Here is a 16,457-nt window from a genome sequence, read left to right on the forward strand (position 1 = left end):
TATAAGTGAGATGCAGTAGTCCATAACAAACCATCAGGTCTCATGTTACATCAACTGAGCAGAATAAATACCCATCACAGTAGCCCTAAACTGCTCAGAATAGAGATCATATTGTGCTTTTTTCTCACTTCATCCCATTTGTCAGAAAATGTGTGGTTATTTGATTTAAACAGAGAGGAGTTATGATAGGTTCCCCATACAGGACTGAAGGCAAGACAAACTATTTTGGAGAGCTGGGGCAATACCGAATACTTAATTAGAAAAGGCATTTGAATTAGAAATTCTGTTTTTCTCTGAGTTCCTCTGAAAAGACTTCTGCGGTCTCAATCTTAAAGAACACGTGGACAAGATAAGCAAAATGCTGAGAAAGAAATAACATTTTTACAAAATCCTGCTAACCTTGTCCACATGTGTTGTAAAGAAAGTAAGCAACAATCTTTGTACCTAAAGGGCCACAGGACCCGTAGTGTTTCAAAACAGTGGATTAGCTTCTTGTCCTGTCTAGCCTATGGGCAAAAGGTATCCTCCATCACAACAAAAGACTTCCAGGCACTTGAGCAGAAAAAAAAGGGGGGCTGAAATGCCTCTGGGTGTGACAGACACCCACCCTCGAAGAATGCTGTTGTTGGGCCAAGCAGGAGGATAACCCCTCTCTTCATAGGCCCGCCTCACCTTTGCCTCAATTATTAATTTCGTTTTCAAACGAAACCCCGCCTTCCAACTGAAGTCCCAATTACAGGTACAGAAGAAAGAAAACGTGTAAACGCGCAGCGTATCCTTATCTCTCGCGAGAGCTCGCCGAGAGCAAGGAGTTTCTGTGAAGACATCGCGAGAGGACTGGGAGCCAGGGGCAGGGTACGCCGTGGCCCCGCCCTTCCAGAGCGCGGGCGCAACTTGGCGGGAATTTTGCCTGTTTCCGGTTTAGATCCCATGAACTCCGGGGCGGTAGAGGTGATCTTGGGGAGCAGATCTCCGGGACTGCAGGTAGGGTCAGGTACGACGGGCACCGTGGGGGAAGGGGAGTCGTCGGGGCCTTGTTGCAGCCTGATGCTCCGGACGCCGGCTCCGCTCACCCACTGCTTCAGTGCTGCGGGTGTGTGTCTCCTACCCGCTTTAGAAGGAGTGGTGCCCGGGAGTAGTTGCCCGGTGTAATTTACCCCAGCCTGCAAGGGAGCTTTCTCCACCCTGCCACCTGGATACCGGCGGAGTGAGGTTTAGCAACTTAGGAGAGGGCGCACGCAGTTCGAGGCGGGCTCAGAGCTGAAGCTGGATCCGTTCTGCAAACATTTCCCTGTCCCAGCCGGCAGAATCCGACAAGGAAGGCAGAGTTTACATCAGTGCCACAAAGCCAGTCGGAGGAGCATTGGTCTGACAGCCTTGATCTGGGTTGACATGGCGGGGTAGGAACGTGGGGAGGGTAAAAAATTTTTTTGTTTGTTTTTCCTTTGTGCTATGGAGTGTTTTAGGAACTTTCTAATGTAACTCCTAATCTTTCTGCTCGTTTCACTTTCAGGAATCTTTTTACAACTTCTCTTTGGAGCCTTAATGGTAATCATAAGGAAACACAACATTTCAGGACATGAAGTAAATAATGGATGATTGTTATGTTGCGTCAACATTCCTTACTGACAGTTTAGAGTTGGAACTGGGGACAGAATGGTGCAAACCCCCTTCCTTTTCCTGTGCTTTTGACAACCGAGGGCTAGGACAAAATTTTTCTGGAGAATCCTATCTTGCTAGTGGAGCCCTTAAACGGTAGGTTAAAAAAAAAAAAAAGTAAGAGACTGTTTATCCCTTATCTGATTATTCATCAGTTTGTTAGGAATGTTTTCATTTCAGTTTATTATAAACTTTGGCATTTGCCCAACCATGTTTTGTAAATAGGCTTATTGTATCAATAAGGATGCAAATTAAGTAGTTCTATTGTTGGCTTCCTGGTTAGAGCACACCTAAAAGTATTTTGAGTATTAAAGAGGAGTTCCTTGGAAACTGATGTTCTTTTACCTTACTGCTACCTCCCCGTGGGGTGGGGAACTGGGCACTAATTTATCTTTTAATCAAAGTGAATTATAAAACACGAGGGCCTTTTAAAATGGTATTTCCTTTTAGTGACTATAATAGTCTAGCTTTTTTGATAATTTTTAAGCAAGACATACACATTTCTGTTGCCACAGTTACTTCAAATCCTATCTATACCTATGGAAGTCATGGACTTATTTTTGCACTGATCAGGTATATTCATATTACAGTAAAACTACATTCTTGAAATATTCTGGCAGTACCTACTGAGGGAATTTCAGTCATTAAGGAAATAATTTTTGTTGATTTTATATTTATACCTTGTTGGAGACCTTAAAAGAGATTCCCCAACTTGGATTATGCTATTCCCTAGACATAAACCTAATAACTTTTGACTGTTTTAAAAAGTTAAATGTTGCCCCAAGGAATGAAATATTATAACTGAAAATCACTAGTAAAGTCAGGCAAGAGTGTGTGCCCTTGAATCCTTTTAGATCTTTAGCTGTATTTTTAAATTTTATCACCATGCAAGAATGAAATTTTAGTACAATCTGGCCATAGTAATCCAGATATGTAAGGTGCCAGTGCATTTCCTGACTTATTACATGTCATGAATAATGTGAATTCAAATAATGTGAAAAAGGACATGCTATATTATGACATTTAGCATTGATGAGATTAAATCAGGCTTTTTTTTTTTATATATTTCAGATTAATTTTGAATCTCGATCCTTTACCAACAAATTTTGAAGAGGATACAGTGGAAATATTTGGCATTCAGTGGGTTACTGAAACAGCATTAGTGAATTCATCTAGAGATCTCTTTAATTTATTCAGGTGTGTGTGTGTGTGTGTGTGTTTGTGTGTGTGTTTAACACCCTATGCGTATAGATGGTGATCAGTTTTGTGAGTTACATTGCTGGGTGATTTCTGTACTGATTACAAAAACATCAGTGGAATTGTGCTTGTTGCGCACTTTATTTTCTTACTAATAACAGTAGTTAAGCAGTAATGCTGATAGACCTTTGTTTTATTTATTTATATGTGGTGCTGAGAATTGAACCCAGTGCCTTACACATGCCAGGCAAGTGTGCTACCACTGAGCCACAGCCCCAGCCCTGGAGTAATAGTTTTAATGGTTGCTTTTTATTGATTTTTCAGAATCTTTGTTTGTAGTTGACATGTTTGTAGAAAACAAATAGTTAAGCTTTGAACCATACTGTAAATTTTGGAAGAAAAATTAAAATCCTTTATTACTTAATAGCCAAAGTCTTTCAATGAACTTTTGAGAATAAACTCAGACTTTCCAAATATGTCTTTGAAACAGCATAGTAAGAATATAATTAATTCTCTATTTAGGCAAGATTTTTAAAAAAATACTTTAATGAAAAGTTTCAAATATACACAAAAATAGAATAGTATTACCAACTCCCATTTACTCTCATTACAATAAGCATCAAGATTTTATCACATTTTTTCTGTCTTATCCCCTGTTCTTTTGTACAGTATTTATAAATAAGTTTTAGGTATCATGCCATTTCATCCTAAAATACTTCATAATGTGTTTCTTAAAACTATGGTTGTTTCATAGTCAAGCCTCAAGGGTTCCTCCTGCCTCAGCCTCCAAGTAGTTGAAATTAACAGGTGTATACCACTGTGCCTGGCTGGGATTTTTTTTTTTTTTTTTAACTATGTGTCATTAGTACAATTAGCAGGATTAAATTAGTTGTTCATTACATATAACACAGTCTGTACTTAGATTTTAAGATTATTTTAAATCAAATCAGTTGTGCTTATTGCTCAACTTTAGGGCAAAGTATCTAAAAACACATTAAAAATGTATATATGGGGGCTGGGGATGTGGCTCAAGTGGTAGCACGCTTGCCTGGCATTGGTGTGGCCCAGGTTCAATCCTCAGCACCACATAAAAACAAAGATGTTGTGTCCGCTGAAAACTAAAAAATAAATATTAAAAAATTCTCTCTCACTTTCTCTTTAAAAAAAAAAAAATATATATATATATATATATATATATATATATGGTACATTTAAATGAAAATGAAGAGGTCCTGAATTCCACTCTTATTCCATAAGACCTTCTAAAGAGACAGTGTATCTGTGCCATGTTGTGTGTTTTATTGAGAGAACAGGCTGAATGAATCTTTGTAATCCCGACATAAGTTATGAATATGGGCTAATATTTAAAGAGACTGAAGGCAAGTAGGAAGAATAGCAAGAGAAGGTGAATATCAAGAAATCAGAGGGAAACGAATATGGCTTTCCATGATAACTTCAGTCTGCATAATTCAAACTACTTTTTTCAAACTACTGCATTTTTCAAACTACTATATAATACAATGTAACATTTTCTTATAAAACTTTTGATCTAGAATGTTTTATGTGTCAAACTTTCTAAAGATATTAACTGTATTTCATTGATTGAGAGCTGAGATACTTGAAATAATTTCTGAGATCCATGTACCTTTTAATACACCTTTCTGAGATTTCTGAGATCTGTGCATCTTTTAATTTTTGGAAGGTCAAAGGTGTGTTTTCTGTTCTTTAAAAAATTTTGCTATCTAAATCTGACTTTTAATAAACACTCACAAAATGTTAAACATCATCCATAACTAAATTGTATTAAAGCTATTTAATAGGCATGGAAACATTATCTGTGTAGTTGTTAAATATGCTTTAAGCTATACTAAAATTAACTCTCTCTTTACCATTTTTAAATTAGGCAACAGCTATACAACTTGGAAACCTTATTACAGGTCAGCTGTGATTTTGGTAAGTTAAAGTGCATTTAGTGGCAAAAAGGAATGTGGCTCCATTGCATGAATTGCACATGGGTCTGTAAGAATGTAATTGGGATATCATAATATGAGGGATGTGTTGGGTTAGAAATTCATAATATAGTGAATGCAGAATTCAGAAAAAAATATGACATTTACATATTGTTATGGTTAAGGTTTATAGCATTTTTTTCAAATGTGTAGGTCTTAAATGTAAAACTGATTTAAGGAAGCTAAACTTCTCAGAAGTGAATTACTACTTGTTTTGGAGGTGTTGGGTGGGATGGAGAACTAAACAAGAAATTAAAAGTAACAAAATTCTGCTTTCTGCTTTTTTTTTTTCTTTTGGCATTTAATGGATTACTGACTTAAGGGGGCTTGGTATAGTTAAGGTACTAAAGGAAATTGAAGGTCAATATTGTTTTATTACAGGCTAGCTGCTTTTCCTTTCCAACATTTTTAGTGCATTGTAGAATTCTAAGTTGTGACTTTGTGATCAGCCTGGCTCTGAACTTAGCTAATTGCAGATCTCACACCAAGTAATAGTTCTTACCACAGTGAGATATTGTGATGATTAAATCCCTTAACACATGTAAGACCTTAGCCCGGTGTCTATCATTAGTGATGCTCAGCTACCAAAGATGACCAGAATATGCTTTTAGTCAAAGAGAGGTTTATTTGCTTATCAAAGCAAGGAAAATGGAAGATATGAAAGCATAAAGTTTTAGGGAGTATGGAATGAATAATACTTTGTGTGTTTACATCAGAGTTTAAGTGAGAGTGAAAAATTTAGAAGGGATGAAATCACAATGTGTTTTAAAAACTATGATGGATAATGTAAATTTGACTTCAAAACATCAAGGGATCTGCAAATCAAAGGATTTTAGTGAAAAGAGCAAAAATAATACTTTTACTATCTAAAATGAATTGGATTTAGGGAAGGTGTTTATTACCTAAGATTATTATACTATATACTTAATAACCTAAAACCACTACAGACAGCCCTTTGTGTCTGTGGGTTCCACATCTGTGGGGCGGGGGGGAGGGCAGATTACTACACTATTTTATATCAAAGATTTAAGCATCTGCAAATTTTGGTATTCACAGTGGGTACTGGCAATAATCCCTGCAGATACTGGCTTATGACTATCTTTGTTTAAGTGGTTATTTTTCATGCTGACACTTTGGTTCTTTTTCTTGATGAAAAAAAGTTCTTCATGACAGACTTTTTTGGACAGGCTAGCAGTATTAGAGATAATCTATAGATCAAGTGGTCCCTGCCAAGCAGTATGTCACAACATTGATAATAAATTTGTGCAGCTAGCCTTGGCCCTCAATTCTTCCCAACTTTTATGTGGGAATCCTTCCTGCCAGTGCCTATAGTGCTGCCCTCTTCCTTACCTTTCCAGGGTTGCTTTCTAGTTAAGGTAGCACATGTTCTCTTGATTATCTCAAATTTAATTTTTTTTATCTCTAGACATTCCATTTAGATTTTTTTCAATATCTTTTATTTCTGTCCTTAAATTTTTTTCCATCTATCTTGCATATGTGGATTATGTGTGTAATCACTTTGTAAGTTAGTTGACTGCTGATTCTTTCATCACTTTCATTTCTGGATCTGTTTGTATTGATTGGTTTTTCTCCTGGTTCTGTGACACATTTTTCTGCTTGGAATATCTGTTTAATACTGTTTTATTGTATAATGTATATTATGGATTTTAAATTGCTACTTTTTATATTTTCTTACATTCCTCTGTCAAATTTGTTCTGGCTTGCTATTGAAAACTTGTAATCCACTGACTCTTTTTGAAGTTTGTTTTAAATTTCATTAGGGCTTTTAAAAAGCCCCCTTTAAGCTAGATGTCATGGTGTATGCCTATAATCCTAAGTTCTCTGGAGGTTGAGGTGAAAAGATCCCAAGTATTAGGCCAGCATGGTCAATTTAGCAATACCCTGTATCAAAAAAAAAAAAAAAAAAAGGATGAGAGGACGGGGATGTAGTTCAGTGGTAGCAAGGCCCTGGGTTCAATCATCAGTACTACAAAAGCACAAGAAAATCCTCCTTGAGGTGAATACTAATGTAGCATAGTAAATTAACCTAGTGAATCTTCTCAGTATTCTTTCTGGTGACTGGTATTTTAAGAGGTCTTTTATTTTTTTCTTCTTGCTGGTGGGAACTTGATCTGTTCACTTGTGTATGCTTTATAGGGAAATGTTTTCTGGTGTTTTTCTGTGGCCTTGGGTAATTTTTTGTCATCTTTGAACAGATTGGTACTTAATCAAAGAATCAAGGGAGACCCTTGCTGCATTTTTTAGAGGTGTTTAAATAGGCTTCTTTCTCCCTTGGTACTTTTCCCCTGTAAATTTAGATTTTTCTTAACTCAGATCTCATATCTCGATAGTGCAACAAGTGGGCTCTCTCTGGGCTGTCTCCCCTGTCCCACACCCTGGAAACTCTTTAGATGAGAAGCCAATGCACTCATGGATTTCACCTTCTTTCTGAGATAGCGATCTTGTATTGTCTTATGTGCAATGCCTGAAAACTTATGTTATTTTTATGGTTATTTTTAAGTTTACAGTGGGAGATGGATAAATAATCCTATTACTCCATCTTGCATGGATGTAAAAGTTCACAGCAATTATTGTTAGGCAGTACTGCTTTTAGAAGCTGAGAATTGTGAAAATGAGGATTGTCTTAGTCCCCTTTCTATAGCTATAACTGAGTATTGCAGACTAAATAATTCATGAAAGAGGTTTTTTTAGGTATGATTGTAAAAGCTGGAAAGTTCAAGATCTGGCAGCTGCATTTGGTAAGGGCCTCATGCAGCATCCTAACAAAGTAGATGGTAACATGGGCACATTTAAAAGAGGCAAAATGTGAGGAGTGGCTTTGCTATGTAGCAGCCCACTGTCCTAGTAATTAATCCAGTTCTCCAACAATGAGAATACTCTCTGTGAGATAGCATTCATTCCTCTTAATGATCTAATCACCTCTTAAAGACCCCGACCTCCCAACACCACCATGCATTTTGGAGGGAACAAACTGTCTTCAAAGTATGGTGAGGATATGACTTTTATTGGTGAATTGGTGATTCACCTAAGTGCTGATTAATATGTAAGTATTTACACAACAACTTTATACTTATTGTCTTATTAGTTTTGCCAAAGTAGTGGGCATTTTTTTTTTATTTGAACTCAAACTTAGAAATTTTGTTCTATGTTTAATTTGTTGTCTATAATTCTCATCACATTTTCTCTTATTTTGTTTAGTGATTGTTTCTTACTTATTATAGTGGTAACCAGTGTTTTACATGTAGTAATTACCTAGATAATTCTTACTGATACAAAGGTTAAGGTAAGTGAGGGAAAGAGCATGGGTCAAGGTTGGGAGAAAGACAGGAACTATTTAAAGGTCATTTGGGGCCTTATAAATCATTGGTTTTAATTTCATTCTAAGTATAGTTGATAGCTTTAAGTGGTTTTGATGGAGTAACCAAAAATAATATGTTAATTTTGTATTTGGATTAAAGGGAGGCAAAGAAGGAAGTGGGAAAACTTGTTAGGAGTCCTTTTGTAGTGGATTAAGGTAAATGGATTATAGGGAAAATGGACAGTTTGAAGGTGTATTGTGTTGTAAACTAAATAGGGCTGATGGATTGGTCTGAGGTTAAAGGAAATGAAAGAATTAAAAATGATATAGGCTACTAGTGGTATCATTTAATGGAAGGGAAAAAATGTACACAGCATGAACTGATTTTGGAAGCCATCAAAAGGTATATTATTTGCAATGTAAGGGCATGCTGTCAGACAGTAATGTCTATGTATAAATGTTAGGCAATTTAGCATTCAAGAGAGGAGGGGAATTAGTGCTGAATCCTGAGGAGACCTCATATTAGTAGTAGCATTGAGAAAGAAAGATCAATCAGTAAAGAAGAGTTAGGAGAAAGGACACACAAGAAAGAAAGAAGACTGGCAGTATGTAGGCTCAGTGAAGCCAGTGCAACTTCAAAGGCAAGTTCCTGAGGACAGGTAATATCCATTAGATCAGGCAACACAGTTGCTGACCTTTTTAAGAGCAGTTGTGGAGGCATGAGGTGGGGGTGTACAAGAATCACAGGAATCAGCAGAAAAAGTTACTGGGAGGGAGAAGGGGAATTGCATGGGAGATGGAAGAAGACCATCATTGTTATACAAAATACATGTATGATGATGTGAGGGGGGGAAAGAAAAGAAATGTGTTACATTAGATTGGGTAGAGAGAAGTGATGGGAGCGGAGGGGAGGGTAAGGGGGGATAGGAAGGGCAGCAGAATAAAATAGACACTCTTATTGCTATATGTATATATGTGTCTGTATAACCAATGTGATTCTGCAAACTGTACACTTGGAAAAATGAGAAATTATACCCCATTTGATTCAAATGTATGATACGTCAAGACCATTGTATTGTCATGCGCAACTAATAAAAAAAGAGAAAAAGTTACTAGACCAAATTACTGCTGGTGTAGCCTGTAAAATTTTTCTTCACTGCTCACTGGTAATTGTTTAAGTTATAGTTAACATTGTTCATTTTGGTTTCAGGGAAGATATCAACCCTACATTGCAAAGCAGATAATATCAGGAAGCAGTGTGTCATATTTCTCCATTATGTTAAAGTTTTCATCTTCAGGTAGGATGACAGATGAGTAGTTTGATTAATGTATGAATTTTTATGGGTATATTTATCCAGACAGTGGTTATTTATTGTATCCAATTACTTTTTAGATGCCTGAAAATACAGGATGCTGAGTCTTATGTTCCTGTCCATCCTTATGAGACTTTGGAGGCTCAGCTTCCCTCAGTGTTGGTTGATGAACTTCGTGGATTACTTTTGTATATTGGACACCTATCTGAACTTCCCAGTATTCATCTGGGAGCATATTTAAATCAAAACCAGACTAAGGTTTGATTTGTTTCATTTAAATTTTAAATTCTCAGATTTTTTTCCTCACAGGGAATACTTATTCCAGAATGGGAAAAATCAGTCAATGTTACAACCCTGGTACAAACACTGCATGAGATTAGATCCTGGTCCCCTCTTTATTAATTAGTTCAAAGCAAGTAATGTCTTTGCTTCAGTTTCTCCACCTATGTAAGTTGTATAATTTCCTAAAATTATTGGAAAATTCAAATAAATTAATATGCATGAAGGGCTTAAAAATAATAACTATTGTTTTTCCTGTTCATGACAATATAGAAAAAGTTGCAAAAAGACTCTGTCTCTAAAATTTGTTTTATCTTCCTCAGTGATAAGGATTTGTGAAAGCTGCTGCCTATATTGTAGTATGATTAAACATCTCCTAAAAAAGTACACTTTCAAAACCACATCATTTTAAATATTCTGACTTTTTAGACCTCTTTGGAATATTATTGAGATAATTTTAATTGTGTTCTTATTTCCCTGCCTGTGGTAATTATTCTCTCTGAAGGTTGCTTTTAAAAAAACAAAAATCAAATTATTAGTGTAGTCTAGTTTATAGTTAATAAAAAATTCACCATATGAAAATGGAACTGGTTATAAATGATAAGTTATAATGAGTTTACATTGAGATTCCCTGAACTCTGAACTCCTTCTGTTATATTTTACTTCATCAATTTGAGTAATTTTTTATTTTTCAGAAAATATGTCAATGTAAGATACAAAATGTAAGATACAATTTTTTATGTATTTCTGTGAAATCATACCAAAACTCCAAAGAGTTCACACTTTTTTTTAAAAAAAATCAGAGATTAGTTTATTTAATAATAAAGGAAATAGAGTTCCAACTGAATTCATAGGTTAATATGTCTAATCCATAGAAAACAAGTAAATAATTGCTTTTAGTTATATCATTTAATACAGCCATGGGTAAATTGTGGAAGGAGGACTATCCTCCCCCCCCCATTTTTTTTGTCTTCTATAAATTACACTGGTTATTATTTCTTGGATAGCCATCAAATGTAAAAGAAAATAAAAATGAATAATTTATCAAGCAGCAGAAATAGATGTTTGTGCACAAGGGTCCTCATACTAGATTTTGCCTTTCATAGACTTTTTAATTAGGCAGATTTGAAAACAGGTTGTTTGAAGCTCAGAAGACTGAATTTTTAAACCATGGGACCTTAAAGTCTTCAACAAATAAACAAATCACACACTGAAATACCGTTCTTCTGAAACAACCAGAAATCTTAGAAAATAAAAAACATCTTTTAAGACTTTATATTTAATATTTTTTATCAATCTTGCATGTGAATAGTCTTATTTTAGGTAGCATTTCTAATTGAGCATCTGTCTTTTATTGTTTTTTATAAACTTAATATGTGAGATATTATTTATTGGGTGTTATATATCACAGATATTTTCATCCATTTATTTTTTCACCAATTAAGCTGACTTCTCAGGTAGATCATTTAAGTTGTATTTATTGATTATTCTGTAGTGTTATCTATGGTGTTGTTAAGAAATATTTTGGTTTATACATTTTTTTAAAATGTGTAATGAGGTGGGAAATCTTACTTTAATTTCTTCAAATGGGTAAGTCAACAACCCTATCTTAATGATCTATGCTTTCCCCATGACCTGAGATTGTATATGTAACTATCTCCTTCTTCTTATTCTTGCTATTTTTTTTAATCAATTTTTGTGCCAATACAGTTTTATTATTCTTGCATTTTATTTTGTTTGTGTATATGATAAAACAAGTTGCTTCTGCATCATTCTTACCTGATGTTCTAATTAGAACTTGTTGTGTCATTGTATTTATCTTTATAGCGGTGCTCAGTGTAGACTAGATGAAGGTTATTGAGAACCCAGTGCAGCACAATGGATAAAAATTCTGGCTTTAGAGTCAGATAGAATTGCATTTGAATCTTAATGCATAAATTAAGAGACAAATTTTTCCACCTCTTTCATCTTCCACTTCTTAAAAAAAGATGACTATAATGTCTACATGGTAGTCTGAAGCTCTTTTTTTTTTTTTCAAAAAAAAATATAGAAGTTCTTGGGTACTCATTAAATGAAAAAATATATTTGCTAGCTAAATTCCAAAAACAAAGTCATGAAAATGTTTCTAAAAATTTTTTGACTGCCTTACAACTTTAGTAGAATTAGACATTGGTTGCAGGGAAGATTCTACAAATCTATTGAGCAGCCTCAAAATGGGTCTAACACCAATGGTTAAAAATATATCCTGCTTTCAATTCAAAGATCTTCATTGAAAGAATACTCCAATGAACAATGCAGATTTTCCCTGAGTTTTTGAGTAGTGGTAGGTTAACTGGTTCTTTACCCTTGTGTATATGGTGGAATATTTTGAAATACTACAGAGTACTTAGTAAAGTATTCTGAATTTTCAATTGTACTTGATGATGTCGTTCACAGCTTTTTCCTCCATCATGGCATTTATTACATCTCTACTTAGATATCCATTGGATGGCTTTAGAGATTCTTCACATGCTGGGTGAAAAATTTAGTAAGTTTTTGGGTTTTTGATTTATTTCTTTTTTAGACATCTGAACTTTCATTCATTTCATTGTCTGATTTTTATTTTAGAAAGTTAAGTAGTAATAAAATAAATAATAAAAGTTATAATCCGTTTTCCCTGAGTTAATGCAGGGAATAGGTTGGTCTATTTATCTTTCCACATTCACTATCTATTGGTACATGTATATAAATTCACAGGTAGGATTGGGTTTTTGTTTTAACTACAGATAGTATCATCACTTTTCAGTATGGTCTTTGAGTTAGCAGTTTTATAGAGATCTGTTTATGTTACTACATATAGTTCTGCTTATTCATTTAAAGATCTACTGTACTTTATTGAACCTTGTCTACTTTTTAAACATTTAAGTTATTTCCATTTATTTTATATTATATATGTCACTGAACATCCATATACAAATGTGTATGCATACACGTATTTTAATCTATGTGCACATTAGTCTATAAAATAATTTCTTAGAAGTAGAGTGGCACGTTGGCAGTTAAATATTGTATATGCTGCTCTTCTTTGTTATTGTATAGTAAGTCGGAACTAATAGGTTAACTATGAGTGAAGCTTTACTACATATTCTTGCCAGTAGTGGACATTATTAATTTTTTTGGCTAATACATGGAAAGTTATATTCTCTTTTTTGAATTTTCTGGTTACTAGTGAAGTTGAATACCTTTATATAATTTTATTGTCTGTTCATAGTTGTTTTATTAATTGCCTGTTATCTTTTAAAATTTTCTTACTATTTTAGTAGAAGTTAATATATAAGTAATAATTCTTTATTTTATATGTTGCCTATTTATTTCTTAATCTTGGTGGTTTGCATTTTAGGTTAACAACCTGTTATTTATGTTGTAATGGTATGCATAACCTCAGTATCTGCTTTGCAATTTATTAATAGACTTAAAAACTTTTAACATATATGTGTGTGTGTACATGTGTGAGCATGTATAAACAAACATACAAAAGTATACACAGATTTATAATTTATTCTCATGGGGACTCTGTATTTCACATATTTTCTCAAAGCAATACAGAAGTGAACTTCCTGTGATAAGTGCAAATTTTGCTTGTTTGTTACTTTGGTTTGGTCTATGGCCCATAATGATTGCATGCGGTCAGCTTATCAGTATTTGTTAAAATAATAATGTTTTAGAAGTTTTATTGATCAGAAAGGTGGGTGAGAGCTGTGCATGGTGGTGCACACCTGTAATCCCAGTGGCTCAGGAGGCTGAGGCAGGAGGATTGCAAGTCTAAAGCCAGACTCAGCAAAAGTGAGGCACTAAGCAACTCAGTGAGACCCTGTCTCTAATAAAATACAAAATAGGGCTGGGGATGTGGCTCAGTAGTCAAGTGCCCCTGAGTTCAATCCCTGGTACCAAAGAAAGAAAGAAAGAAAGAAAAGTAGGTGAAATTTTTCTCTCTTGTTTTTAAGTGATGTAGCTTTAATGCTTTTTAAAGATAGACTTTAGGGGGAAAAGAAGAAGCTTATTAAATTTATATAGAAGTACTGAAAATTTATTTTTTTATTTTTCAGAACAAGTTATATATGGACATCAGTTTGTCAGTTTGGCAGGTGACAATTTAACCAATGTCAGCTTATTTGAAGAACATTGTGAGAATCTTTTTTGTGATTTAATAAGCCTGTCAATCAACAGGTATGATAAGGTAATACTTTAAGAAGTACTTGTTGTTTTGGTGTTTAATGGTAATAGTACTTATTGCAAGTGGTTTGATCTATAAAAATTTGATCTATAATAGTTTGATTATTAATTCTCCTAATTTTATATTTGGTTACTGTTATCTGGGAATTAAAAGGGAAATTTATTTTTTAACCTGTACATAAATACATGAAAATTGTCCATATTAATATAGTAACATGTTTCCATACTTTCATATAGTGTGTTTAAATGAGGTTAAACCATCTGTCTCCTCATTTATCATTTATTCATAGTAAAAGCTTTCAAAATCCTTTCTTCCAGCTTTTTTATATGTACAGGACATTATTATTATGTATGATTACCCTACTGTACAGTAGCACACCAGAGCTTGTTCCTGTCTGACAAGGAACAAGTATACACTGATCAATATTTCCTCACCTTCCTTCCACTTTCTCTCCACAGTTGCTGGTAACTACTTATTCTCAACTTCTATGAAATCAACTTTTGTAGATTCCAAATATGAGTGACATCTTTTTATGCCTGACTTATTTCACTTAACATAATGATCTTCTATTTAATCCATGTTGCAAATTACAGGATTTTATTCTTATCTGTTGCAGAATAGTATTCTTTGTGTATAGGTACCACATTATCTTTATCCATTCATCAGTTGAAAGTTTCTTGGTGACTTTTAATTGTGCTGCAATCAAAGTGGAAGTATAGATGTCTCTTCAAAATACTAATTTTATTTCCTTTGGATATATATTAAGGGATGGAATTACTCGATTATATGGTAGTTCTATTTTTTTGAAAACCTTTACAGTGTTTTCATAATCACTATATATTTCCACCAACAGTATGCAAGTGTTCCCTTTTCTCCACATTCTTGCCAGAACTTATTATCTTCAGTCTTTTCTATAATAGCCATTTTTACTGGGGTGAGCTGCTATTTCATTGTGGTTTTGATTTGCATTTCCCTGATAATTAGTGATATTGTGCATTTTTTAATACATATTTTGAATGTTTTTTTTTGAGAAGTCCCTCTTAAGATCTGTTGCCCACTTTTTAATTAGATCGTTTTTAATATTTTTTAGTTTATTTTTATTTTTTTAAATATTTCTCCTCCTCTGGTCAAGAATAAATAAATGAAAATAAGATGTTTAGAAAAATGTCTGTAAATTTAACTTGTATTCAAATAGAAGTTCTATTCAAATGAAAGGGTAGCCCTTTATTAATCTGTTATATTACTGCTAATGGATACTTAAAACAAAAGTTATTTGACAAATTTAAAGAGAGGTTTTTGTTTGGTGATTTTCATAAAAGGTCTAGAATTATGGGCAAATTGTATGTTTTTACTAAATTGCACTTACCAATTAGTGTTTAACAAAGATCATGATTTAAAGGTGCTTCAGACATGTTCATTTTCAAGTAGTGGAAATTTGTAGATTGTCAGGACTTGTTTTGGATTATGAGCTTAAAACCTACTTGTAGGAAATCAAGATTTAGAGAAATTAGGATTTGTAAGTTTTAAAAATTTTAGATTGTTTTATGCTTTTATTAATATCTTAAATTTAGTCTTTATAATTAATCATGTGTATCAACCAATATGCTATTTACTATTTTTTAACATTAACTTAGGTTTTCTGGACAAAAAATTATAAATATTAGTCATATACAGTGATATTTTTAAACATGTATACATTGTAGAATGATTAAATTGGATGTAATTAGCATTACATCACATACATATTTTCTGTGGTGAAAACATGAATATGATACACTGTTTTTCACTGAAGTCACTGTGTTGGTTTAATTCAGTATTCTTTTATTCTTTCAACCCTTCATCACTCCCAGTTGCTGTAACCATCATTGTGCTTATTGCTTCTAAAAGTTCAGCTTTTTAAAATTTCTTATGTGAGGTCATGTGTGGTATTTGTCTTTCTTCGCTGACCATAATGTTCTCCACTTCATCCGTGATGTTGCCAATAGCAGGATTTCCTTTTTTAAAGAGTCAAATAGTATTCCATTTTGTGTGTGTATTTGTGTACACATACATAAATACATACCACAAATTTTTTTGTTCATTCATTCATTTATGGACACTCAGGTAGAAGACTTATTTTGGCTATTATGAATAATGCTGCAATGAACATGGAAGTGCATATATTTCTATGACATACTGGTTTCATTTCCTTTAGATATTTACCAAAGATTGGGATTTCTGGATACATAATTTTAAAATTTTGTAGAAACCTCCATACTGTATCCCATCATGACTATAATAATTTATATTTCAGAAGATGGAAGATGAGGCAGGCATGGTGGTGTGCGCCTGTAATCCCAGTGGTTTGGGAGGCTGAGGCAGGAGGATTGCGAGTTCAAATCCAGCCTTAGCATTGGTGAGGCACTAAGCAACTCAGTGAGACCCTGTCTCTAAATAAAACACAAAATAGGGCTGGGGAAGTGGCTCAG

General features: G+C 34.0%; 1 protein-coding gene across 4 annotated transcripts in view; it reads left to right on the forward strand.

The window, feature by feature from the left end:
• Window positions 1–830: 830 nt before the first annotated feature.
• Mms22l (MMS22 like, DNA repair protein) overlaps window positions 831–16,457 on the forward strand; it is a 111,633-nt gene continuing 96,006 nt past the window's right edge. For 2 of the 4 annotated variants that reach the window (XM_046431127.2, XM_058575535.1), the window contains exons 1-8: window positions 831–984; window positions 1,514–1,755; window positions 2,731–2,856; window positions 4,760–4,809; window positions 9,395–9,482; window positions 9,578–9,755; window positions 12,213–12,303; window positions 13,862–13,992. In XM_046431127.2, coding sequence (XP_046287083.1) covers window positions 1,592–1,755; window positions 2,731–2,856; window positions 4,760–4,809; window positions 9,395–9,482; window positions 9,578–9,755; window positions 12,213–12,303; window positions 13,862–13,992 — 828 coding nt within the window. In that variant the 5' untranslated portion in view covers window positions 831–984; window positions 1,514–1,591. Of the gene's footprint in view, window positions 995–1,026; window positions 1,401–1,513; window positions 1,756–2,730; window positions 2,857–4,759; window positions 4,810–9,394; window positions 9,483–9,577; window positions 9,756–12,212; window positions 12,304–13,861; window positions 13,993–16,457 lie in introns of those variants that run through there. The other 2 variants (XM_046431134.2, XM_046431141.2) reach the window with 2 other exon arrangements.

The sequence above is a fragment of the Marmota monax genome, unplaced genomic scaffold (genome assembly GCF_021218885.2).
Source record: "Marmota monax isolate L192 unplaced genomic scaffold, Marmota_monax_Labrador192_F-V1.1 WCK01_AAM20220418_F8-fsc00013, whole genome shotgun sequence".
NCBI classification, from domain to species: domain Eukaryota; kingdom Metazoa; phylum Chordata; class Mammalia; order Rodentia; family Sciuridae; genus Marmota; species Marmota monax.